At 43.6% G+C, this 26,957-nt stretch overlaps 1 protein-coding gene across 2 annotated transcripts in view; it reads right to left on the reverse strand.

Moving 5' to 3' along the window:
- txlna (taxilin alpha) overlaps positions 1–26,957 on the reverse strand; it is a 124,520-nt gene that overhangs the window by 31,689 nt on the left and 65,874 nt on the right. For both annotated transcript variants that reach the window (XM_048557911.2, XM_048557910.2), the window contains exons 7-9: positions 24,984–25,058; positions 15,165–15,257; positions 14,173–14,268 (exon numbers count right to left, since the gene is read on the reverse strand). In XM_048557911.2, the coding sequence (XP_048413868.1) occupies positions 14,173–14,268; positions 15,165–15,257; positions 24,984–25,058 (264 nt within the window). The remainder of the gene's footprint in view (positions 1–14,172; positions 14,269–15,164; positions 15,258–24,983; positions 25,059–26,957) is intronic.

Raw genomic sequence — 26,957 nt, forward strand, 5'->3', positions numbered from 1 at the left:
AGTCAAGAGTGTGATGGAAGGTTCCCTACTTGCCTGGATGGGTGCAGCTCAAAAACACAAGCTTAACATCATCCAGGACAAAGCAGCCCACTTCAATGGCATCACATCCACAAACATCCACCCCCTTCATCACTGATACTCAGTAGCAGCAGTGTGTTATCTACAAGATGCGCTGCAGAAATTCACCAAAGATTCTTTGGCAGCACCTTCAAAACTTATGACTACTTTGATGTAGATGGACAAGGGCAGCAGATCCATGGGAACACCACCACCTGCAAGATCCCCTCCAAACCACTCACCATCCTGACTTCGAAATATACTGCCATCTCTTCACTGTCACTGGATCAAAATCCTGGAAATCCCTCCCTAACAGCATCGTGAGTCAACCCACAGCACAAAGGACTGTATTGTTCAAGGCAGCAGTTAACTGCCACCTTCTCAAGGACAAGGAGGAATGGGTAATAAATGCTGGCTAGCCAGTGACTAGAATATAAAATAATCAATTGAGGGTGGAACTTATAAGCAATTCTTTCGTGTTAACATGATAATGATTCGTAATTTTTTGAAATATGTGACTTGGTTTTGTTGGGGCATTTTAATTAGTATTATGGATTGTTGTATTTAAGTCAAAGGAGTGGATGTTGTGGATACAATATCAATCAAGCAGGCTGCTTTGTCCTGAATAGTGTCAAGCTTCTCAAGGCACCTGTCTTTGGGATGAAGCAAGGGAGATCAGAAAATACTGCAAGGTGCCAATCAAATATGCAATACTGAGACATTTTTACTTCACTATTGCAAGCCATACAAATTTGATTATACTAATTAATTTTGTGCAAGTATCTTCCAAACAGATTGCACAGTTGCTGGCTAAATACTGAATTTCTGGACAGCTGACATGTTAATTGATAACCTTAATTTTTTTGTGCTTTTACATTCAAAAATGAAGGAAGCTTTATTGAACTAAATGCTTTGCAGTGGTATTTCCCTTGACACTTAATGCATTTGCTTATGCTACCTTATATTTTGCGCAGCAGACAATGATCACTAAAACACTCTGGTTTCCATGGCAATTTTTTTTTCACCTAGAGTTATCCTCTCACTGTTCTGGACGACAGTGAATGTCAGTGCACTATGTATTCTCACCTCGGTGGCACTATTACACCGTGAATTTTTCTTAAAAAAAAATGCTGGCAGACCTTTTTTAATGTCACGAGTGTCCTCGCTGAACCGTGATCTGTTTCCTGCCCAACCACCAAATGTACTCATTCAGCCTACTTCCAAGAAAGAAAACTGAGTCTTGGATATTTTTTGCCTTTTTCCCCCTCACTGCCTATCCTGTTTGCCCTTCTGCCTTATTGTAAGCCCAGGATTCCTGAGGCTAATTGTGGTGCTTTTAATTGGACCCTAGCTGAAAATGGATAACTTTTGCTACACTGCAAATAGATTCAACAACCTCTTTGGGAACCTGAGCAAAAACCCTCTTGGGTGCTAAGAAATAAGAGCTGGGGTACACACAATGGCATATTGGAAACAAGGTGTAAATCCTTTTGCAGCCTGCCCACCACCTCAACACTACCTGTATCTCCACCTATCTTTGTATTGTCTGAAAACTCAGCCAGAATGTCCACAGTTCCTTCCTCTAGATCATTAATGTATAAAGTGAAAAGTTGTGGTCTCAACACTGACCCTTGTGGAACACCACTTATCACTGGCTGCCATCCTGAGAAAGATGCTTTTATCCTCACTCTCTGCTTTCTGCCAGACAGCCAATCTTCTCTCCATGCTAGCACCTTGCCTCTAACACCATGGGTCCTTATTTTACTCAGCAGCCTCCTGTGCGGCACCTTGTCAAAGACCAACTTGATGTCCAGGTAGATAACACCCATTGGCTGTCCTTGGTCTAACCTACTTGTTACCTCCTCAAAGAATTCTAACCGTTTTGTCAGGCATGACCTCCCCTTGATGAAACCTTGCTGACTTTACCCTATTTTACCATACACTTCCAAGTACTCAGAAATCTCAGCTTTCACAACAACCAAAGACAGGCTGATCGGCCTGTAATTTCCCATCTTTTGCCTTATTCCCTTTTTAAACAGGGGAATTACTTTAGCAATTTTCCATTCCTCTAGGCCCCTCCCTAACTCCAGTGATTCCTCAAAAATCATCCCTAACACCTCCACTACTTCTTCAGATATCTCTTTCAGAACTCTGGTACGTAGTCCATCTGGTCCAGGCAATTTATCCACCTTCAGACCTTCCAGTTTTTCTAGCGCCTTCTTGGCCACCATACTCCGCTTCGCCCCTTGACCCTCTTGAATTTTTGGGATGTTATTCATGAATTCCACCAGCCCAATGTCCACATTTGCCCTTTAGATATATATCTAAGAAGTTCTTGCAATTTTCTTTTACATTATGGCTACTTTGCATTCACGTTTAATCTCCTCCATCCTTATTTCTTTTTTCACTGTCCTCTATTGGTCTTTGTCAGCTTCCCAATCCCCTTTGCAGATTTATGTGCATTCTCTGTTGCTTTTATGCAGTCCCTGATTTCCTTAGTCAGCCATGGTTGCCTCATCCTCTCTGTACCATGATTCTTTTTTCGAGGGATGAATTTTTGCTGTCTCTCCTAAATTACTCCCAGAAACCCCTGCCATTGCTGTTCCACTGCTTTTCCTGTGAGGCTCCTCTCCCAGTCAATTCTACCCAGCTCCTCCCTCATACCTCTGTAGTTGCCTTTATTCAACTGTAATACCATTACAGCTGATTTCACCTTCTTCCTCTTATATTACAGAATAAATTCTATCATGTACAGTCACTGCTTAAGGTTTCCTTCAACTTAAGCTACCATATCAACTGCCTCATTGCACATTACTAAATCCAGTATTGCCTGTTCCCTAGCTGATTCAACCACAAGCTGCTTCCACAAATTCCTTTTCTTGCAGTCCACTTGCATATTGAAATCTCCCATGATCACCGTAACTTTGCCTTTCTTACATACCTTTTCTATCTCCTGGTGTATCTTGTGCCCCAAATCCTGACTACTGTTTGGAGGCCTGCACATAACTCCCATTTTGTTTTGTTTATCTTTGCAGTTCCTCAACTTTGCCCATAACAGATTCTACACCATCTGACCATACATCATTTCTCAATACTGATTTAATTTCTTACCAATAAGGCGACCCCACCCCTTCTGCCCATCTTTTCAACAGAATGCATATCTTTGGATATTTAGTTCCCAGACTGGATTCCCTTGTAGCCACATCTCAGGGATGCCCACCAAATCACACCTGCCAATTTCGATTTGTGCCACAAGCTCATTTACCTTATTACGTATAGTGTGTGCTTTTAGATATAACACCTTCAGTCCTGTCTTTACCATCCCTCTTCACATTGTTATTCATTTATCTAGTGCATCTGGAATTAGATTTCTAACCCTTTCCAAGCATTCTGTCCTATTGTGTGTTCTGGAGACTTCTATAACCTCCTCTGAGTTCTCCTTTCTTTTTGGATACTTTTCCATGTAGTTAAATCCAACCCCACAGATGTTAACCTGCTACTTGGTTTCCCATTGGCCATTATACTTCTTGGGTGTTTTGCTATTCCCTTCGCTCCCACTTTCTAGTTTAAAATCCTGTTGATCAGCCTATTTACCGTTTTCACTCGAACACTGGTCCCAGCTCGGTTCAGGAGGAGACCGTCCCAGCCGCACAGAACCCTCCTGTTCCAAAACTGATGCCAGTGCCCCACGAAAAGGAACCCCTCTTACCTACATCACACTTTTGGCCACGTTTACTTCCCTTATTCTCGTGTCCTTATGCCAACTTGCATGTAGCTCGGGTAATAATCCAGAGATTATCTTCTTTAATCTGGCTCCCTTGTGGGACCATGCCAAAGGCTTTTGGAAATCTGTATAAAAGACATCAACTACACTAGTCTCATCTACATAACCAATCACCTCCTCGAAAAATTCAAATTTGAGAGACATGTCTCTCTCTGAAAAAGCCGTGCTAGCTGTCCCTTACCAAACCATGCCTCTTCAATGGAGATTAATTCTCTCCAGAATTTTCTAAATTTCCCTACCACTAATGTGAGACTTACTGGTCTATAATTCCCTGGCTTATCTCAATCACCCTTCTTGAAAACAGCCACGAAGTATCCCCCAGTCATGTGGCAATTTCCCTGTGGCCAGAGAGGAATTAAAAATTTGGGTCAGAGCTCCTGTGATGTCCTCTCTCGTCTCCCAGAGTGGCGTGTGATACAACTCATCTGGGGCTGGGGATCTGTCCATTTTTAAGCCCACAGAAAGCTCTAATATCTCCTCATTCCTTAAGTCAAATTGCTCAAAGATCTCAGCCCCTCTTCCCAAATTCTGTACCCATATCCAAAGTCAAAGATGATAGATGTGAAGTACTTATTTAACACCCTGCCTATGTCCTCTGGCTCCACACGTAGATTGCTCCCTTGGTTCCTACTCTTTCTCTCATTATCATTTTCCCCTTGATATATGAATTGCTTTATGATCCTTCTTTGCACTCTGTACTCCACTAGGACATCTGTTAATTTGCTCCCTTTGTATCTGTTAAAAACTTCTCACTTTTTGTCTAGTCCTGAACATTCCTAGACATCCAGGGTTCTGGCTCCTACATTTCATCATAATGGGAATATGTTGGGCTTGTTCTATCGCCAGTTGTATTTTTTAAAAATTGTTCACAGGGCGTGGGTGTCATTGGCTAATCCAGCATTTTTTGCCCAATCCTAATTCCCCTTGAAATGGCAGGGGTGAGTTAAGCTTCTTGAACTGTAGACCTTGGGGTGTAGGAACCATTACAATGATGCTCGGGAGGGACTTCCAGGACTTTGGCCCAATGACAATGATATATTTCCAGGTCAAGATGGAGAGTGGCTTGGAAAGGAACTTGCAAGTGGTAGTGTTCCCATCTATCTGCTGCCCTTACCCTTCTAGATGCTAGTGGTCATGGGCTTGGAATATGTTATTGTAGGAACCTTGCTGAGTTACTGCAGTACACTTTATAGATGGTACACAGAGCATCAATGGTGAAGAGTTTGAATGTTGATGGCAGCAGTGAATGAGGTATCAACCAAGCAGGCTAGCAAAACAAGAATTAATGGGTACCGGGGCAAAATCTCCACCACTAAGACACATACCTGGCACATAAGATGATAGTCACTGTTGTAGGGGGTCAGTCATGTCAACTCCAGGTCATTTCTGCATGGGTTCCTCAGGATAATATCCTAGGCCCAACCACATTGAGCAGTTTCATCAATGACCTTCCCTCCATAATAAGGTCAGAAGTGGGGATGTTAACTAATGATTGCACAATATTCAGCATCACTCACGCTTCCTCAGAGAGTGAAGCAGCCTATGTTCAAGTGCAACAAAATTTGGACAGTATCCAGGCTTGGGCTGACAAATGGCAAGTAATAGTCATGCCACACAAATACCAGGCAATGACCAGCTCAATAAAGAGAGAATCTAACCACTACTCCTTGTCATTCAATGGTGTTACGATCACTGAATTCCCCCACTCTAAACATCTTTGGGGTTACCACTGACCAGAAACAGAATTAAACCTGCCATATAAAACGCAGCGAATACAAATGTCAGAAGCTAGGAATACTGTGCTGAGTAACTCACCTCTGACTTGCCAAAGCCTGTCCATCATCTATTAGGCACAAGTCAGGAGTGTGATGGAATACGCCCCACCTTCCTAGACAGGTGTAGCTCCAGCAACATTCAACAAGCTTGACACCATGCTGGACAAATTAGCCAGCTTAACTGGCACCATATGGACAAGCATCCACTCCCTGCACTACCGATCAGTAGCAGCATCTACCAGACACACTGCAGAAATTCACGAAAGATCCTCAAATAGCACCTTCCAAATCCATGGATAAGAACAATGGCAGCAGTACCACCAATACATCTCCTGCCCCACTACACAACCAAATATCCTGGTGCACTGCTATACAACCAAAGATGTCTACCGTCCCATCCCTCACCCATACTTGAGAAAATCAAATCACAGCGCTGTGTTCCTCCTCCCAGCTTACAAGGAGCTGAAATGGGATGATTGTTCACAAAAAGTACAACACTCTGGAAGACTGTCTCCAGGACTGCATCATATTCAAGCACTCAGCTGAAAACCTAGACGAGTGTGCCACCACTGTCATGGACTTCATTAGCAAGTGTGTGTATCAACGAAGTCAATCCAGGTGTTCCCCAACTGGAAATCTTGGATGAACCAAGAAATCCACTTCCGACTGAAAACCAGGCATACAACATTCAAGTCAGATAACCCAAATCTATACAGAAAATCCAGACATGACCTCCGCAAAGCCATCAGGGAAGCCTCTTAGTAGTACCTTACCAAATTAGAGGTCCAAACCAACCATACAAACTCCCGCCTCCTGTCGTGTGACATATACAACATTACAGGATACAAAATGAAGCACAGCAAGACAGCAGACAAAGACACATCCCTCCCTGATGTGCTGAATGCTTTCTTTGCTCAGTTTGAGCAGAATACCAGTGGTGCAGTGTCACCTGCTCCGACAGCCCCGGAAGCACGCGTGCCCACTGTCACCACTGCAGACATCAGATCATTTTTCCTGGGAGCCAACCCAAGGAAAATGATGGGCACAGGTGGAATCCCTGGCCAAGCACTTAGATCCTGTGTGGATTATCTGGCAGAGGTATTCACTGAAATCTTCAACCAAGTCCACCCTACAAGCCAAAGTTCCCAGCTGCTGTAAGACCACCATCTCCCCAATACCGAAGAAAGCACATGCAATGTGCTTTAATGCCTATCACCCAGTGGCTCTGACCTCCATTATCATGAAGTGCTTAAGAGGCTGGTCATGGCCCACATTAACTCTAGTCTCCCAGTATGCTTTGATCCCTACAGTTTACCTATTGGCATAGCAGGTCCACAGTGTACACAATTTCCCTAGCCCTGCACTCATCTTTGGAGCATCTGGACAAAAAGGGCGCCTACACCTGATTCCTGCACATCAACTACAGCTCCACCTTCAACATTATTATCCCCTCCAGACTGATCTCAAAACTCCGAGACCTAGGTCCGCAATCAGTGAAGATAGACAACTGCACCTCCTCCACAATAACACTCAACACTGGAGCTCCCCAAGGATGCAATCTGAGCCTCCTATTGTACTCTCTGTACACCCATGGCTGTATTACCAAATTCTGAATGAATGCCATCTACAAGTTCACTGAAGACACGACCGTGGTAGGATGAATATCAAATAACGTCGAGTCGGAATACAGAAAGGAGGTGCAGGTCTTGGCGAGGTGGTGCAATGATAACAGCCTTTCTCTCGATGTCGGCAAAACTACAGAACTGATCATTGACTTTAGAATGAAAGGTGGAGATCACGCCCCCATCTACATCAACTGAGGGTTGACAGCTCAAATTCCTGGGACTGACAATAACCAACAACCTGTCCTGGACTTGCCCATGTAGACGTGGCAGTCAAGAAGGCACAACAGCACCTCTTCTTCCTCAGGAAATTTGTCATGTCCATAAGGTCCCTCACCAACTTCTACAGATCCACCACCGAAAGCATACTGTCCAGGTGCTTAACGGTCTGCTCTGCCCAGGGCCGTAAGAAACTACAGAAGGCTGTGTGCACAGTCCAGACCATCACGGAAGCCAGCCTTCCATCCAAGGACTCCATTTACACACCTCGTTGTTGTGGAAAGGCTGCCAACATTATCAAAAGATCCATCCGACCCGGATAATGGTCTCCTACAACCTCTTCCGTCAGGCAGAAGATTCAGAAGCTTGAACACATGCACCAGCAGGTTCAAGAACAGCTTCTTCCCTGCCATTACTAGACTGGTGAATGAGCACTAACTTCAAATAACACTGATCTTGTTGTTGCTAACCTTGCCCAGAAATTGCATCATGCAGTGTAACCCATATGCCTAATTTTTTTTTCACCTTATGATCTGAATGTCCTTGTTTATTACAATCTGCCTGTCTTGCTCGTAAATAAAGCTTTTCACTGTACTTCGATACACGTGACAATAAATCAAATCAAATCAGAAACAGAAAAACCACCACCTGCAAGCTCTCCTCCAAGCTACTCTCCATCATGACTTGGAAATATATCACTGGTCCTCCACTGTTGCCGATTCAAAATTCTGAATTCCCTCTCCAGCAGCAACCGACAGAGGTGGACTACAACAGTTCAAGAAGGCAGCTCACCACCATCTTCAAGGGCAATTAGGGACAGGCAAAAGTGTGCTAGCCAGTGATAGCCATTTCCGACAAATTAATTTTATAAAGCTGCCTCTTTCTTCCAGATGGCGTTGGCTTTTTGAGTGTTACTGATGTAAACTCATCCTGTCAAGTGGACAGTTTTCCTGTGCCACAGTTCTGACATGCCTTGAAGATGGAGGACTGCATTTGTGGAATCAAGAGGCAGATTACTACAGAATTCCTTGCCTCTGTCTGCTCTTGTAAACATAGCATTTACATGGCTGGTCCAGTTCTGTTTAATGGGAACCTCTAGGATTCTGATAGTGAAGGTTTAGTGATGGTGATGTCACTGAATATCAAATCAATGTTGGATTTTCTCTTGTTAGAGACAGTTACTGTCTGAAACTTAAGTCACATAGGTGTTACGTGTCACCTATCAGCTCAAGCTTGATACATAGGCAAGGATTGCTGCACAGAATCACAATATTGTAGATGTAGGTGTATTGTAGGTGTAGGCCATTCAGCTCTTCAAGCTTGCACCACCATTATGAACATGGCTGATCATCCAACTCAGTACACAGTTCCTGTTTTCGACCCATTTCCTTTGATTCTTTTAGCCCTAAAAACTATACCTACATCTTTCTTGAAAGTCCTCAATGTATTTACCTCAACAGTTACCTGAGTGTTAGAGAATTCATAACAACATAAGAACTAGGAGCAGGAGGCGGCAATCCGGCCCCTCGAGCCTGCCCCACCGTTTAATAAGATCATGGCTGATCTTTTTGAGACTCAGCACCACTTACCCGCCCGCTCACCAGACCCCTTAATTCCTTTACTGTTCAAAAATTTATCTAGCCTTGCCTTAAAAACATTCAGCGAGGTAGCTTCAACCGCTTCACTGGGCAGGGAATTCCACAGATTCAAAACCGTTTGGGTGAAGAAGTTCCTCCTGACCTCAATCCTATGTCTGCTTCCCTTTGTTTTGAGACGATGCCCTCTAGTCCTCGTTTCACCTGCTAGCAGAAACAACCTAAGATAACAAGTCATTGAGCTGGATGAACACAGCAGGCCAAGCAGCATCAGAGGAGCAGGAAGGCTGATGTTACGGTCCTAGACACTTCTCCATGCCTCCACCTTATCTATTCCCTTCATAATCTTTTATGTTTCTATGAGATCTCTCTTCATTCTTCTGAATTCCAATGAGTATAATCCCAGTCTACTCAGTCTCTCCTCATAAACCAACACTCTCAACTCTGGAATCAACTGAGTGAACCTCCTCTGACCCCCTCCAGCGCTAGGACATCCCTTCTCAAGTAAGGAGACCAAACTGGACACAGTACTCCATGTGTGGCCTCACCAGGACCCTATACAGCTGCAGCATAGCCCCCCGGTTTTTAAACTCCATCCCTCTAGCAATGACAGACAAAATTCTATTTGCCTTTTCAATTATCTGCTGCACTTGCAATCCTACTTTTAGCGATTCATGCACAAGGACACCCAAGTCCCTCTGCTAAGCAGTGTGCTGCAATTTTTTACCATTTAAAACAGAATCCATTTTGCTGTTATTCCTATCAAAATGGATGACCTCACACTTATCAACATTGTACTCCATCTGCCAGACCTTTGCCCACTCACTTAGACTATCTATATCCCTCTGCAGACTTTGTGTCTTCTGCACACTTTGCTCTACCACTCACCTTAGTGGCATCTGCAAATTTTGACACACCACACTTAGTCCCCAATTCCAAATCGTCTATATAAATTGTAAACAATTGCAGTCCCACCACCGATCCTTGAAGCACATCTCTAGCCACTGACCGCCAACCAGAAAAACGCACATTTACCCCTACTCTTTGCTCTCTACTGATCAACCAATCCTCTATCCATGCCAATACATTACCTGTAATACAATGCAACTTTATCTTATGTAGCAGCCTTTGGTGTGGCACCTTGTCAAATGCCTTCTGGAAATCCGGATACACCACATCCACAGGTTTCTCATTGTTCACCATGAAAGTACTGTCCTCGAAGAATTCCACCAAATTAGTTAAACATGATTTATCCTTCATGAACCCATGCTGGGTGTTCCCAATGGGAGAATTTATATCCAGATGTCTTGCTATTTCTTCCTTAATGATAGATTCAAGCATTTTTCCCACTACAGAAGTCAAGCTAACTGGCTTATAGTTACCTGCTATTTTACTTCCTTTTTTAAACAGTGGCACCACATTGGCTGTTTTTCAATCTGCAGGAACCAGGGTCTAGTGAATTTTAGTAAATAATTACTAGTGCATTTGCTACTTCCCCCATCACCTCTTTTAGTCCCCTGGGGTGCATTTCATGAGGGCCAGGAGGCTTGTCTACTTTTAGCCCCACGAGCTTGCCCAGCATAGCCTTCTTAGTGATAATGATAGTTTCTAGCTCCTCACCCGCTATAATCTTCTTGCCATTAGTTTTCAGCATGTTATTTGTGTCTTCCACTATGAAGTCCAACACTAACTAGCTGTTTAATGTCTCGGCTATTTCCACATTCCCAGTTACTAAATTGGCCTTCTCATCCTCTAAAGGACCAATGTTTACCTTCGCCACTCTTTTACGATTTATGTATTTATAGAACTTTAGCTGCCTGTCTGTATATTCTGAGCTAGTTTACTCTCAATCTATCTTACTTTTTTTTGTGGCTTTCTGTTGGCCTTTAAAGATTTCCCAGTCTACTAGTTTCCCACTAATCTTTGCTTTTTTGTATGTGTTTTTTTTCAATCTGATACTTTCTTTTATTTCCGTAAACATCCATGGCTGGCTGGGTCTTTTCTTACAGTTCTTCTTTATCACTGGAATATACTTCTGCTGAGCACTGTGAAAAATTGTTTTGAAAGTCCTCCACTGTTCCTCAATGAACCCACCATAAAGTTTTTGCTCCCAATTTACCTTAGCTAACTCCTCCCTCATTCCTTCATAGTCTCCTTTGATTAAGCACAGGACATAGGTCCTGGATTTAACCTTCCCACGCTCCATCTGTATTTTAAATTCGACCATACTGTGATCGCTCCTTCTGAGAGGATCCCTAACTGTGAGATCATTTATTATTTCTGTCTCATTACACAGGGCTAGACCTAGGATAGCTTGTTCCCTCACAGGTTCGATTACATATTGCTGAAGGAAATTAACATGGATGCATTCTACGAACCCCTCCTCAAGGCTGCCATGACCGAGCTGGTTTGACCAATCGATATGTAGATTAAAATCCGCCATAATTGCTGCATCATTTTTACTGTATTAGCTATTTCTACGTTTATTGCCCGTCCCATCATGATGTCATTATTTGGTGGCCTATAGACAACACCTAACAGGGGGTTCTTCTCCCTGTTATTCCTAATTTCCACCCAGATAGATTCAACCTTTTGTTCAGTAGAACCCATATCATCCCTCACTACCGCCCTGATATCATCCTTAAAAATCAGAGCAACATGGCCTCCCTTACCTTCCTGTCTGACCTTCCGAACAGTTTGATACCCCTGGATATTTAACTCCCAGTCATGACCATCCTGTAACCATGTCTCTGTAATGGCCTGTAAATCATACCCATTTGCCACGATTTGCACCGTCAACTCACCCACCTTGTTTCGAATGCTCCGAGATAAAGTGCCCTCTTTGCACCTTCTTTTGGGTCCTACTACCTCCATTATTAACAGCTCTTGAGTTCTCCTTCCCTTTAGTATTTTTTCCTAATTTTCAACGAAGTGGAATCTTCCTCGTCACCTGCTAACCTGCTGCTTTACCTTACATTAATTGTTATTCTCCCTCTACACTCACTTCTCCACCCCCCCCAACTTACTAGTTAAAAGTCCTATTAAGCACCCTATTTACCCTTTTCGCCAGAGCACTGGACCTGGCCGTGTTCAGGTGGAGTCCGTCCCAGCGGTATAGATCCCTCCTGCGCCAGAACTGATGCCAGTGCCCCATGAAAAGGAAACCCTCTTTCCCTCACCACTCTTTTTGCCATGTGTTTACTTCCCTGATCATCGCCTCTGCCAATTTGCACGTGGCTTGGGCAGGAATCCAGAGATTATGACCCTGGAAGACCTGTTTTATTAAATTTTGTTCCTAGCTTTTCATAATCCCGAAACAGGTCTTTTTTCCTAGTCCTGCCTATATTGTTGTTACCTACTTGGACCACAACAACCGATCCTCCCCCTCCCTCTCAAATTCCTATCAAACCGGTCAACGATGTCTTGCACCCTGGCACCGGGCAGGCAACACACCATGCGGGATTCTCTATCCTGCTCGCGAAGGATACAGTCTATCCCTCTGATGATGGAATCCCTTACAACTACAAACTGTCTTTTAGCTCCTCCCTCTTGAATGGCCTCCTGGACCATGGTGCCACGGTCAGTTGACTCATCCTTCCTGTCCCTCTGTTCCTCATCCATGCAGGGAGCAAGTGCCTCATACCTGTGGGACAATGTCAAGGGCTACGGCTCCTGTGTTTCCATCTGCAGGCTCCCTCTACCTGCCTCACTCGCAACACACACTGCTGTCCCTGCTCACCGATCAAATTAACATTGGTTAATCTACCAGGTATGACTGCCTCTTGGAACAGAGCATCCAGGTATTTCTCCCCTCCCAGATGTGCCACAGTGTTTGGAGTTCGGATTCCAGTTCATCAATTTTGAGCCAGAGCTCCTCAAGCAGCCAACAGTTCCTGCAGATGTGGTCACTGCCGTTCTCAATGGGATCAGCTAGCTGCCAAGTCATTGGTCTGCCATCTCTACTTAGTTAATTATTTAAAATTAATTAGTTTTTTTTTAAAGTTTTTGTGTTCTCTGCACCAGGAAGTTTACTCCGTTATATGCTCAAACAGACTCCGGCTTTGCCTACCGACCCGCTCCCAGAGGATTTGGCATCTAGGTGACCATCCCAAAAGGAAAAGAGATGAGGGAAAAAAAATGCAAATAGCTTACCTGCTCAGCACACTTAGTTGTTATTATTATGTATGGGGAGGTGAAGGAGTGGGAGACACTATGCTTGTCGTGTCTCAGGTATTAGTTAACTCCCAAATTTGTTGGGTGGAAGCTTACCTTCCCAGGCTGCCCTTGTGCTTTCTCCTGGACTCCTGCCACTGAAACAACTGAAAGGAAGCAGTCACGAGAGGTAAGACTTTCATAATTGAAAAGTTTACCTTCCCAGGCTGCCCTTGCTCTTTCTCCTGGACTCCCGCTGCTGAAATAACAAAGCTGTATTTCAGCTGTACTGAAATTCAGTACTTAAAGAGTGGTGCTGAACATTATATAATCATCAGCGAATATCCCAACTTCGGGTGTCATGATGGAGGGAAGGTTATTGGTAAAACAGCTGAAGATGGGTGGGCGAAGGACTACCTTCAGGAATTTTAGCAGAATTGTCCTGTACCTTAGATGACTGACCTCCAACAACCACAACTAGTGTTGCAAGGACTGCATCAGGCCACAGTCAGTTGAATGCCACACTGGAGTCAAGAGTGATCACTCTAATCTCAACTCTGGAGTTCAGCCTTTTATCCAAGACCGTAATGAGGTCCTGGCAGAATTAAGTGGTGCTGGTGGAAGCCAAACTGAGCATTAATCCTAATTGGTCAGGCACTTCAAAGAAATAAGCTTAGAAGTCTATAGGGAACAAATGAGGTGCTGACTGGATGCTCTGTGGGAAGCAGCATGGGCCAATTGGCCGAATGGCCTCCATCTGTTCGTTAAATGTCTGTGACATCTGTCTGGCTGATTCAAATGTAGATGCTACAAATGAAAGCACATGTACATCAATTTGAGCCACAAGTACTGTACATAGCAAACTTTTTTTTCAGAAAACCAATATACCAAGAATTTACACTTCAAGTCAATTGTAGAAAATTAAGATTTAACAGATTAACTCAAAATGGAAATAACCAACGACCAACCTCTTCTGCCATATCCAGCAGTGCTTTATTACTACTTTCCCATCTGCTACGATACATGGTGGTCTCCTTTTCCAGCTTTTTGATCTTTTTTGTCATCTGATCAAAAGAAAGTGGGAGAACTGTTTTGTAAATAAGAATATACAAAAATGTTGAAATACTGTAGATTAATAATATGGAGCATTAGGTGGGGATTTCATGCAAAGCAGGCTAAAACTGTCAACTTGTTCAACTTTCTTGACATCACTGACAGGAGGGGTGCCTCGCATGTTGATACGAAATTGTAGTGATCACAATGGGGTGAATTTTATCATGGGGCATTTGCCATATTATGCTGGATATTTTTCATTACATTAGCACAAAGGTATAAATATCACTTAATTCAGAATTGAAAGACAAGAATCCTATAATGACAAACTGAAAGATTCACAGATTCAAATCCAAGTTTGTACCCTGTCACTGGATTTTACCAGAGTGTGCATGGAGACATTACAATTCACGAAAGTCCTCTTTGGTTTGGAAGACTTGTAAAAATGTTAGTATTTACACTGACAAACAGAGGAGGTTAACAACTATTTATACAACATCTTTAAATTAATAAAACATTCTAATTTACTTTACAGGAGTGTTAAGAGTCAATTATGCATGGGTTCAGAATTCAAAGGGGCTTTGGGAAAATAAATAAGGTGACTAATCCAGTACACACAATTAAAAAAAATTCAAAAGAACTGCGGATGCTGGAAATCAGAAAAACAGAAATTGCTGGAACATCGCAGCAGGGCTCGCAGTATTTGTGGACAGAAATCAGAGTTAATGTTTTGGGTCCATTGACCCTTTTTCAGAACTAGCAATGTCTAGGAAAAGGTATATGTTGAAGACAGATGGTGTTTTGGCAGACAAAGTAGGGCAGGGGGTGCAGTTGGTTGTGGTTAAACAGTCCTCACAATTTAAAAATATCTAGTATATGCAGACAACTTCAAGGAAGTAAAGTGTACCTTTTCCATCTCTTGTTTGAAGGTTGTGAAAACTTCATTACTTTTTGAAAGTGTAGCTTGAAATTCTTCAAACTTTCCGGTGTATAGTGCTAGCTGATAAAATACAAAATCAAAAAAAAAGCTGCATAAACAAAGCATTGGAACTGTAAATAGAACTGGCTCTTAGATACTTATTTGTTTATGAATTTTTTAAAAAATGTCTCAGCATTTTCTCAATACTAACAACAATTTCATAGCAACTTTTTTTTGCTGAGTTAATAATATTCAATGTGTATGTAGAAGATTTATTTTTTAGAAATAGCGGTTCCCAACAACACCCAAAAGAATGAACTTTAAGTGGTGAATGCAAGGTGGTGTGTTGAAAAGGAAAAAAAAACAGCTGGCAAAGATTTGGAGGAATCCACCTCATTGACATTACAGGCAGTATGTTTTTAAAACTCAACATTATGACCGAGTACACCTGCAAACAAGCAAAGACTCATGAATATCTGTTTCCATTTGAGGGGTGGATCAACTGTCAGTAGTGGAACATTTTAGGAATAATGATTTGATTTGATGTATTATCATGTGGATTTTGTACAAAATACAGTGCTAAGTCGTGTAGTGTCACCATTTTCCAGCGCCATCTTAAAACACAAAAATAAGCCAAAATACAGAATATAAAGGCAGAAATACAGAGAAATAAAGAAAAACTGTTAAACCTTATAGTCCTTATTGTTAAGTTATCCACCGCAGGCTATGGGCCTGGTGATGTCAGGCAAGAGTCTGCTTCACCACAGCACCATCTCACCTCCACCAACACCCGCACCACCATAAGTCCTCGCTGGACCCCGCTGATGCAGATGACACCAATGCTGCTGGGTATTGCACTGGTCCAAACTCTACTCCACCACTGCCATGAGGCACACTTCACCAACGCAGCCACTGTGATGCTGCCAGGTCTCATACTGGTCCCAAACCTGCCTCCACCTTCATGAATGTGCGACGGATACAGATACTGCTAGAAACTCAAACTCGCCTCCAATGACAATGCTGACACTTGTCTGTGGTGGGCTCACTTGCCATGACCGAGCTCTTCAACAAGAGGGAAGTAAAATAAGAGAGAAAAAAAACGAGTAATAAAAGAAAAGAAAATGAAAAGCGATGGACCTTGGGTTCAGAAGCCGTACTCCTCCGCCATCTTACTGGAAGTTGAATAGATAACACAATGTCAATGCTAGGCAGGATTATATTTTGCCTTTAATTGAAGTTCATTCTCAGGATGGGGGCTTTGCAGATGAGACCACCATTTATTGCTCATCACTAGTTGACCTCAGGAAGGTGGTGGTAAGCTATCTTGCCATAGTCCACATGCTGTAGGTAGTCCCCAACAGCATTAGGATGTTCCAGGATTTTGGCACAGTTACAGTGAAGGAATGACAGTACATTTCCAAGTCAGGATGGGAATTAACTTTGGGGGCAACTTGCATGTATGCTTCCATGTATCTGCTGACCCTGTCCTTCTAAATGGAAGTGGTCATGGATTTGAAAAATGTTGTCCAAACAGCCTTGGTGAATTTCTGCAGTGCATCTTATAGAGACATACAGTAATACAGCATGGATACAGGCCCTTAAGGTCCAAAATCGTCCATGCTGACCATGGTGCCCACTCAGCTAGTTCCAATTGGTCCATATCTCTAGAATCCCTTCCCATCCATGTACCTATCCAAACTCTCAGCGTGAAGAAATTTTCCCTCATGTACTTTTAAAATCTCTCCCCCTCACCTTAAACCTACGCGCTCTAGTTTCAATTCCCCAACCCTGTGAAAAAGACTATATGCATTCATCTCATTTACGCCCATGATTTTATACTCCTCAATAAGGTCACCTTTCATTCTCTTACATTCCAAGATATAAAGTTCTATCCTGGCTAAACTCTCGCTATAACTCACGCTTATTAGCCCTAACAACATGGTCATAAATCTTTGCACACCTTCCAGGTTAACAATGTCTTTCCTATAACAGGGTGATCAAAATTGCACACAATACTCCAAGTGTGGCCTCCCCAATGACTTATACAACTGTAACATAATGGCCCAACTCTTATACTCATTGCCTTGGCTGAGGATGGCCAGCATGCTAAATGCCTTCTTCACCACTCTGTCCACCTGTGATGCCGCTTTCAACAACAATGTACTTGTATTCCTAGGTCCCTTTGTTCCGCAACACTCTTCAGGACCATAGCATTTACTTTACAAGTCCTACCTTGGTTTGACTTTCCAAAGTGCAACACCTCACACTTCTCTGTATTGAATTGCATAGTCAATCCTCAGTTCACTTCCCAATCTGATCAAGATCCTTCTATAATTTTTGAAAGCCTTCCTCACTATCAACGCTACCTCCTAATTTTGTATCAGCTGCAAACTTACTAATCATGCCTTGTACATTCACATCCAGATCATTTATGTAAATAACAAATAACAAAGATCCCAGCACTGACCCCTACGGCACACCGCAAATCACAGGCCTCCAATCTGAGACATAACCTTTAACCATCATCCTCTGCTTCCTACCATTGAGCCAATTTTGAATCCAATTTACTAGCTCTCTCTGGATCCCATGCAACCTTCACAACTAGCCTGCCATGCAGGACCTTGTCAAAGGCCTTACTAATGTTCACACAGACAACATCAAGTTCCCTACCCTCATCTATCTTCTCGATTCCCCTCTTCAAAAAACTCAGATTTATCAGACATGACTCCCTGCGCACAAATCTATGCTATCCCTGGTCAGAGCTTGACTATCCAAATGTTGGTTGATTCTGTTCCTCAGTATCCTCTCCAATAACTTCCCTACCACTGATGTCAGGTTCACTGGCTTGTCTTTATAAACGATGGAACAACATTAGCTACCCTCCAGTATTCTGGAACTTCACCAGCGGCTAAAACTGAAGCAAAAATCTCTGCAAGGGCCTCTGCAATTTCTTCCCTAGCCTCCCACATCATCAGAGGATGGACTTGATCAGGCCCTGGGGATTTATCCACCTTATTGCGTTTTACGGCTGTGAACATCTCCTCTCTGGTAATGTGTATGCAGTCCGAAACATCCCCACTTGCTTTCCTTATTTCCTTAGCATCCATGATTCTCTCCTGAGTAAACACTGAGGAGAAATAGTCATTAAAAGTCTGTCAGCTCCTGTGGCTCCACACATACAGTCATGCTGATCTTTAAGGGGACCTATTCTCTGCCTAGCCACCCTCTAACTCTTAATATAGCTATTGGCTTTAACCTTATCTACCAGATCCATCTCACCCCTCCTTTTGCTCTTCTGATTTCTCTAGTGTGGTCCAACACTTTCTATAGTCATCAAGTGATGAGCCCAATAGCTTAAACCCAATGTATGCTGCCATTTATTTCCTGACCAGAGCCTCAATATCCCTCGTCAGCCAGGGATCCCTAAATCTGACAGCTTTTCCCTTCATCCTAACAGGGACATACTGTCCTTGGACTCTTGATATCACACTTTTAAAATCCTCCCATTTGTCAGTTGTTCCTTTTCCTTCAAACAGACTCACTCAGTCGACCTTGGCTAGATCCTGCCTGATGGCTCCAAAATTGGTCCTGTCCAGTTCAAACCTTAACCTATGGTTCTGTCCTATCTTTTTCCATAACTGTGTTAAAACTAAGACAGTTATGGTCACTGGACCTAAATTGCTTGCTGACTGATACTTCAGTCACTTTCCTGACCTTGCTTTCTAAGAGGAGGTCCAGTGTTGCACTCCCCTGAGCAATGGCACTCTTCATATATAGGTTCAGGAAACGTTCTTAGACATATCTGACAAATTCCACCTTGTCTGGGCCTTTCACACTCTTCGTGGCCCAGTTAATACAGGGGATATTAAAATCTCCAACCAATACTACTCAATTATTTTTTCAGGTATTGGCAATCCAAAATTGGTAAAATGTTGGTAAAATTCTAGAATCCATCATTAAGGATGAGATTTCTAAATTCTTGGAAGCGCAGGATCTGATTAGGACAAGTCAGCATGGATTTACTAAGGGGAGGTCGTGCCTGACAAACTTGTTAGAATTCTTTGAAGAGGTAACAAGTAGATTAGACCAGGGAAACCCAGTGGATGTTATCTATCTAAACTTCCAAAAGGTCTTTGATAAGGTGCCTCACGGGAGGCTGCTGAGTAAGGTGAGGGCCCATCGTGTTCGAGGTGAGCTACTGGCTTGGCTTGAAGATTGGCTGTCTGACAGAAGGCAGAGAGTTGGGATAAAAGGCTCCTTTTCCAGAATGACAACCAGTGACAAGTGGTGTCCCGCAGTGTTCAGTGTTGGGGCTGCAGCTGTTCACTTTATATATTAATGATCTGGATGAAGGGACTGGGGACATTCTGGTGAAGTTTGCCAATGATACGAAGTCAGGTGGACAGGCAGGTAGCACTGAGGTGGTGGGGAGGCTGCAGAAAGATTTGGACTGTTTAGGAGAGTGGTCCACGAAATGGCTGATGAAATTCAACGTGAGCAAATGTGAGGTTTTGCACTTTGGAAAAAAGAATACAGGCATGAACTATTTTCTAAACGGTGAGAAAATCATAAAGCCAAAGTACAAAGGGATCTGGGAGTGTTGGTCCAGGATTCTCTAAAGGTTAACTTGCAGGTTGAGTCCGTGAATAAGAAAGCAAATGTAATGTTGTCACTTATCTCAAGAGGTTGGAATATAAAAGCAGCAATGTGCTTTTGAGACGTTATAAAGCTCTAGTTAGGCCCCATTTGGAATACTGTATCCAATTTTGGGCCCCACACCTCAGGAAGGACATACTGGCGCTGTAGCATGTCCAGTGGAGATTCACACGAATGATCCTTGGAATGGTAGGCCTAACATACAATGAACGGCTGAGGATCCTGGGATTGTATTCATTAGAGTTTAAAAAGTTGAGGGGAGATCTAATAGAAACATACGAGATAATGTATGGCTTAGAAAGGGTGGACGCTGGGAAGTTGTTTCCGTTAGGCGGGGAGACCAGGACCTGTGGGCACAGCCTTAGAATTAGAGGGGGTAAGTTTAAAACGGAAACGAGGAGACATTTCTTCAGCCAGAGAATGGTGGGACTGTGGAATTCATTGCCACGGAGCGCAATGGAGGCCAGGACGTTAAATGTCTTCAAGGCAGAGATTGATAATTCCTTGCGAGATCAAGAAATTAAGGGCTACATGGAGAGTGCGGGCAAGTGGAATTGAAATGCCCATCAGCCATGATTAAATGGCGGAGTGGACTCGATGGACCAAATGGCCTTACTTCCACTCCTATGTCTTATGATCTTATGGTCTAATCTGTCTACACATCTGCTCCTCTAGTACCCACTGGATATTTGGGGGTCTACAATACAGTCCCAACAGAGCAACCATTCCCTTGTTGTTTCCAAGTTCTAACCATATGGCCTCAGTTGATGTCTCATAGGACATAGAACATAGAACACAGAAAAGTACAGCACAGTACAGGCCCTTCGGCCCACGATGTTGTGCCGTGGAATAATCCTAATCCAAAAATAAAATAACTTAACCTACATTCCCCTCAATTCACTGCTGTCCATGTGCACGTCCAGCAGTCGCTTCAATGTCACTAATGACTCTGCTTCCACGACTACCACTGGTAAACTATTCCATGTGCTCACTACTCTCTGGGTAAAGAACCTCCTCTGACATCTCCTCTATACCTTCCTCCTAACACCTTAAAACTATGACCCCTCGTGACAGTCAATCTTGCCCTGGGGAAAAGTCTTTGGTTATTGACTCTATCCATGCCTCTCATTACCTTGTATACCTCGATCAAGTCACCTCTCTTCCTCCTTCTCTCCTGAGAGAAAAATCCTAACTCAGTCAACCTCTCATTGTAAGACAAGCCCTCCAGTCCAAGCAGCATCCTGGTAAACCTCCTTTGCACCCTCTCCAAAGCCTCCACATCTTTCCTATAATAGGGTGACCAGAACTGGACACATTATTCCAAGTGTGGTCTCAACAGGGTTTTGTAGAGCTGCAGCAAAATCTCGCAACTCTTAAACTCGATCCCCCTGTTAATGAAAGCCAAAATACCATATGCTTTCTTAACAACATTATCCACCTGGGTGGCAACTTTGAGGGAGCCATCATGCACTTGAACACCAAGATCCTGCTGTTTCTCCACACAGCTGAGAATCCTGCCTTTTATCCTATATTCAGCATTTAAGTTCGACCTTCCAAAATGCATCACTTCCTATTTATCCAGTTTGAACTCAATCTGCCATTTCTCAGCCCAGTTCTGCATTCTGTCAATGTCTCACTGAAGCCTGCGATAGCCCTCAATACTCCTTGGGAATATCCTCTCTAAGCACTGTTGATATGTGCTCCATTATCAAAAGGGCAACCCTGCCTCCTCACTTATTTGTAGTTCCGTCATGCTTGTAGCTTCTGCATCCTGGAACACCGAGCTGCCATTCCTGCCTTTCTCTTAGTCATGTTCATATTACCGCTATAATATCCCAGTCCCCAGAGTCAATGTATGCTCTGAGCTCATCTGCCTTACCAATCAGGCCTCATGCACTCAAGTAAATGCACTTTACACCAGAAGCCTCTTCCCTCCCACTACCGTGCCCCTGGCTATCCTGAACAGTAAACTTGCTCTTGATGACTAATGTTCTTTCCCCCGGCTTCTCAATGGTCCCTCTCTTATTCAGAGTTCTACTCCCCTCTGCCAAACTAGTTTAAATGCTCCTGGGTAACAGTAGCAAGTCTCCCCACAAGGGTATTGGACTCTGTCTGGTCTAAGTGCAACCAGTCCCTCTTGTACAGGTCATCTCTACCCCAGGAGGGATCCCAGTGATCCAAGAACTGAAAACCCTGCTCCCTAAACCAGCTCTTCAGCCACGCATTCATCTGGCCGATCTTTCTTTCTTCTATCCTCACTGGCGCGTGGCACTGGGAGTAATCCAAAGATCACGCCCCTGGAGGTCCTGCTTTTTAACTTCTTACCGAAATCCCTATCCTCATTTCACAGGACCCCATCCCTTTGTCTACCTATGTCATTTGTACTACTGTGCACAATGACCTCTGGCTGTTTGTCCTCCCGCTTCAGAATGTTCTGCAACCGTTCAGATATATCCTTGCCCCTGGCACTCGAGAGACAACACACCACCCTACTGTCTCTTCTGCAGCCACAGAATCTCCTGCCTGTACCCCTCACTATCAAGTCTCCTGTCAGTATCAATCTGTTAGACTGCACCCTTTCCCTACGGGCCACTATGAGCCTCAGAGCTGGTCATATTGCCACAAACCTGACAGCTGCTGCTAGCTCCTGAATGGTCACCGACCACCCCCCCACCCCATCAAAGTATCCAGAGTAGTCATCTGTTATTGAAAAGGAATGGGCACAGGGGAACCCTGTACTATCTTTCCCCTCTTACTTCTTCTGGTGGCCACCCAGCTACCTGCAGACTACACCTTAGGAGTGAGCACTTCATTATAGCTCTTACCACTGGTGTTTTCTGCACACTGGATGATCCTAAATGCATTCAGCTCTAATTCCCTAAGGGGCTGCAGCTGGATGCACTTCCCGCAGGTGTATCCACCACGGACAGTGGAAGTCTCCCTGATCTCCCACATCCTGCTAGAGGAGCATGCTACTGCCCTATCAGCCACCCCCACTGCCTTCAGTCTAGACATAAAGAATGTAGAGTTGAAGAGCCCTTACTTGTGCCCAGCTCAGACTCCCCACGCCAAAACCTCTCGAACAAAGGCCTCAGCACACCCACTCTAATACTGGTTCACTCTCTTAATGGCTGCTCCCTCGTACACATCGTCGTCCTCCCCACAGTCTCGTTTTTCGATCGGGGGGATGGTGGGAAACACCAATGTAGTGTTTCAGTTTTAAGCACACCTTAACACCAGGTTCCCTCTGGCCTGCTGTACAGCTGTGTAGATGGTATCTATGGCTGCTACTGAGCACCAATGGTACAGGGAATGGATATTTGTGGATATGGTCCCAACCAAGCCAATTGCTTTGTCCTGGATCATGTCAAACTTCTTGGGTTTTGTTGAAGTTGCAACCTTTTTATCATGTGGGGAGTATTCCATCACACCCCTGGCTTGTGCCTTGTAGATGATGGACAGGCATTCAGCAATTAGGTTAGAGTTAAGAGTTAGTCACTGCAGCATTTCTAGCCTCTGATCTGCTCTTTTAGCTATAGTATTTACATGGTTAGCCCACTTCAGTTCCTGGTGAACGATTACCATCACTGAAGCCTGCAGTTTATGTCATTGAATATCAAAGGATGATGATTAGATTCTCTTTTGTTGGAGATGATCCTTGCCTGGCATTTGTTCTCATGAATATTACTTGCATATTTTTAGTCCAAGCCTGGAAATTGTCCAGGTCATGGACTGTTTCAGAATCTGAGGAATAATAAATGGTGCAGAAACGTGCACTCATTAGCGAACATCCCCACTTGTGACCTTTACGATGGAGGGAACATCATTAATGAAACACCTGAAGATGGTTAAGAACAAAGAACAAGACAGTACAGGAACATGCCCTATGGCCTGCCAAACCTGCGCCAACACGTTTTATCCTTCCATACTAAAACCATCTTCACTTACAGGATCTGTATCCATCTATTCCCTTCCTATTCAAGTATCTGTCCAGCTGGTTCCTGAATACTACTACTGTATCTGCTTCCACTACCATCTCTGGCAACACATTTCAGGTCCTCAACACCCTGTGCGTTAAAAATGTGCCTTGTTCATCTCCTTTAAACATCCCATCTGCACTTTGAATCTGCATTCCCTAGTAAGTGACACCTACACCCTGGGAAAAAGCTTGGGAATTCGCCAAACCACAGTATATTTTGCATCCTCGCCACTTGCAGCGCCTCCTCTAAGTGACAGTCAACATGGAGAGCAGAATCATCAACTGATGGTGTGCAATACATGGTAATCAGCAGAAAGTTTCCTTGCCCATGTCCGAATTGAGGCCATGACACTTCATGTTGTCCAAAGTCAATCTTGAGGACTCCTAGGGAAACTTCCTCCTACTGTGCCCTACCTTTGCTTGATAGGTCCTGCTGGTGGGACAGGGATAGTCGTGTCTGGGATAATGACATACTCTCAAAATCATGCCTTACGGATAACGTCAGGCAGTTACTGACTAATCTACGAGAAAGCTCTTCCAATTTTGCGACTAGCCCACGTTAAGAACTTTGCAGGGTTTACAGGGCAGGAACTGTCATTGCCATTTACAGAAATCATGTGCAAGGATATGTGGAAAAAGATGATTAGTACTAAATAACAATATTCATTTGAATAGCCAGTGCAGACACGATAGGCCAAATAGCCCTTTCCGCACCATAACATTTCTTGTGAAATTTTAAACCTCCGACCATTGCTCAAGGCCACCCAGGGACCAACTTGTTGATACATCATTATACTGCCTCATTATAATACCTAATGTCAAGGATTTTCAAGGTCCTGTACATCAATTAACCAACTAACTTAACTAAATACTGTCCAAGTGCAATGTGGTTCCACTTTTCCTTCTCTGCTACTTTAATTAGGTGAGCAGTTCAGCAACCTACATACATGGTGCTCTTAGCACTTCATAACCCTCAGTTAATAGATCAGGGTACATTTCTGGAAATTGTGCACATGACCATTGTTCTACTATGTTAATTTTTATCATCTAGACCACGTTTACTTGTTTGATTCAAAGAAAGAATTTACCGTATTCCTTTTAGGTTTTCTATTCACAAATTGTGTTAAAAACACCTTTAATCACATTAAAAAAATACTCAACAAGGATTATACCTGCTGTTTTAGATGAACTTCCTGCTGTTTCATGAGCTCACACATCCTCTGGCTCTCAACCGTCTCCTTTAATAACTGAAATTAAATACAAAAGAATATACTGAAATGAATATCCACATGAACTTTTGATGCTTGGTCCAAACTAGAACTCTTCTTCAAATTCTGGTTGTTCTTTTTGACACTGTTTCCATCTTTCCTACATTGTCAGAAATTACAGCAGAATATAGATAGACTGGAGAGTTTGCAAGATAAATGACAGATGGAGTTGGATCGGAAATTGGCTTGCTGAAAGAAAGCAGAGGGTGGTAGGTGATGGGAAATGTTCATCCTGGAGACCAGTTACTAGTGGTGTACTGCAAGGGTCGGTGTTGGGTCCACCACTGTTTGTCATTTTCATAAATGACCTGGATGAGGCCGTAGAAGGATGAGTTAGTAAATTTGCAGACAACACTAAGGTCGGTGGAGTTGTGGATAGTGACAAAGGATGTTGTAGGTTACAGAGAGACACAGATAAGCCGCAGAGCTGGGCTGAGGGGTGGCAAATGGAGTTTAATGCAGACAAGTGTGAGGTGATGCACTTTGGTAGGAGTAACCGGAAGGCAAAGTACAGGGCTAATGGTAAGATTCTTGGTAGTGTAGATGAGCAGAGAGATCTCGGTGTCCATGTACACAGATCCTTGAAAGTTGCCACCAAGGTTGACAGGGCTGTTAAGAAGGCATATAGTGTTTTAGCTTTTATTAATAGAGGGATCGAGTTCCGGAACCAAGAGGTTATGCTGCAGCTGTACAAAACTCTGGTGCGGCCGCACTTGGAGTATTGTGTGCACTTCTGGTCACCGCATTATCAGAAGGATGTGGAAGCTTAGGAAAGGGTGCAGAGGAGATTTACTAGGATGTTGCCTGGTATGGAGGGAAGGTCTGACGAGGAAAGGCTGAGGGACTTGAGGCTGTTTTCATTAGACAGAAGAAGGTTGAGAGGTGACTTAATTGAAACATATAAAATAATCAGAGGGTTAGATAGGGTGGATAGGGAGAGCCTTTTTCCTAGGATGGTGACAGCAAGCACGAGGGGGCATAGCTTTAAATTGAGGGGTGAAAGATATAGGACAGATGTCAGAGGTAGTTTCTTTACTCAGAGAGTAGTAAGGGAATGGAACGCTTTGCCTGCAACGGTAGTAGATTCGCCAACTTTAGGTACACTTAAGTCGTCATTGGACAAGCATATGGACGTACATGGAATAGTGTAGGTTAGATGGGCTTGAGATCGGTATGACAGGTCGGCACAACATCGAGGGCCGAAGGGCCTGTACTGTGCTGTAATGTTCTATGTTCTATGTTCTATGTTCTAATCCGGGCAAATGCGAGGTGATGCATTTTGGACGATCAAATTCAAGGGCGACTATACAGTAAATGGAAAAGTCCTAGGGAGAATTGATGAACAGAGAGATCTGGGTGTTCAGGTCCATTGTTCCCTGAAGGTGATAACGCAGGTCAATAGGGCGGTCAAGGCGGCATATGGCATGCTTTCCTTCATCATACGGGGTATTGAGTACAAGAGTTGGCAGGTCATGTTGCAGTTGTATAGGACTTTGGTTCGGCCACATTTGGAGTACTGTGCGCAGTTCTGGTCACCACATTACCAAAAGGATGTGGAAGCTTTGGAGAGGGTGCAGAGGAGGTTCACCAGGATGTTGCCTGGTATGGAGGATGCTAGCTATGAAGAGAAGCTGAATAGATTAGGATTATTTTCATTAGAAAGACAGAAATTGAGGGGGGATCTGATTGAGGTCTACAAAATCATGAGGGGTATAGACAGGGTGGATAACAAAAAGCTTTTTCCCCCCCAGAGTGGGGGGACTCAATTACTAGGGGTCATGAGTTCAAAGTGAGAGGAGGAAAGTTTAAGGGAGATATGCGTGGAAAGCTCTTTTACACAGAGGGTGGTGGGCACCTGGAACGCGTTGCCAGCGGAGG

The sequence above is a fragment of the Stegostoma tigrinum genome, chromosome 24 (genome assembly GCF_030684315.1).
Source record: "Stegostoma tigrinum isolate sSteTig4 chromosome 24, sSteTig4.hap1, whole genome shotgun sequence".
In the NCBI taxonomy this organism is placed as follows: Eukaryota; Metazoa; Chordata; class Chondrichthyes; order Orectolobiformes; family Stegostomatidae; genus Stegostoma; species Stegostoma tigrinum.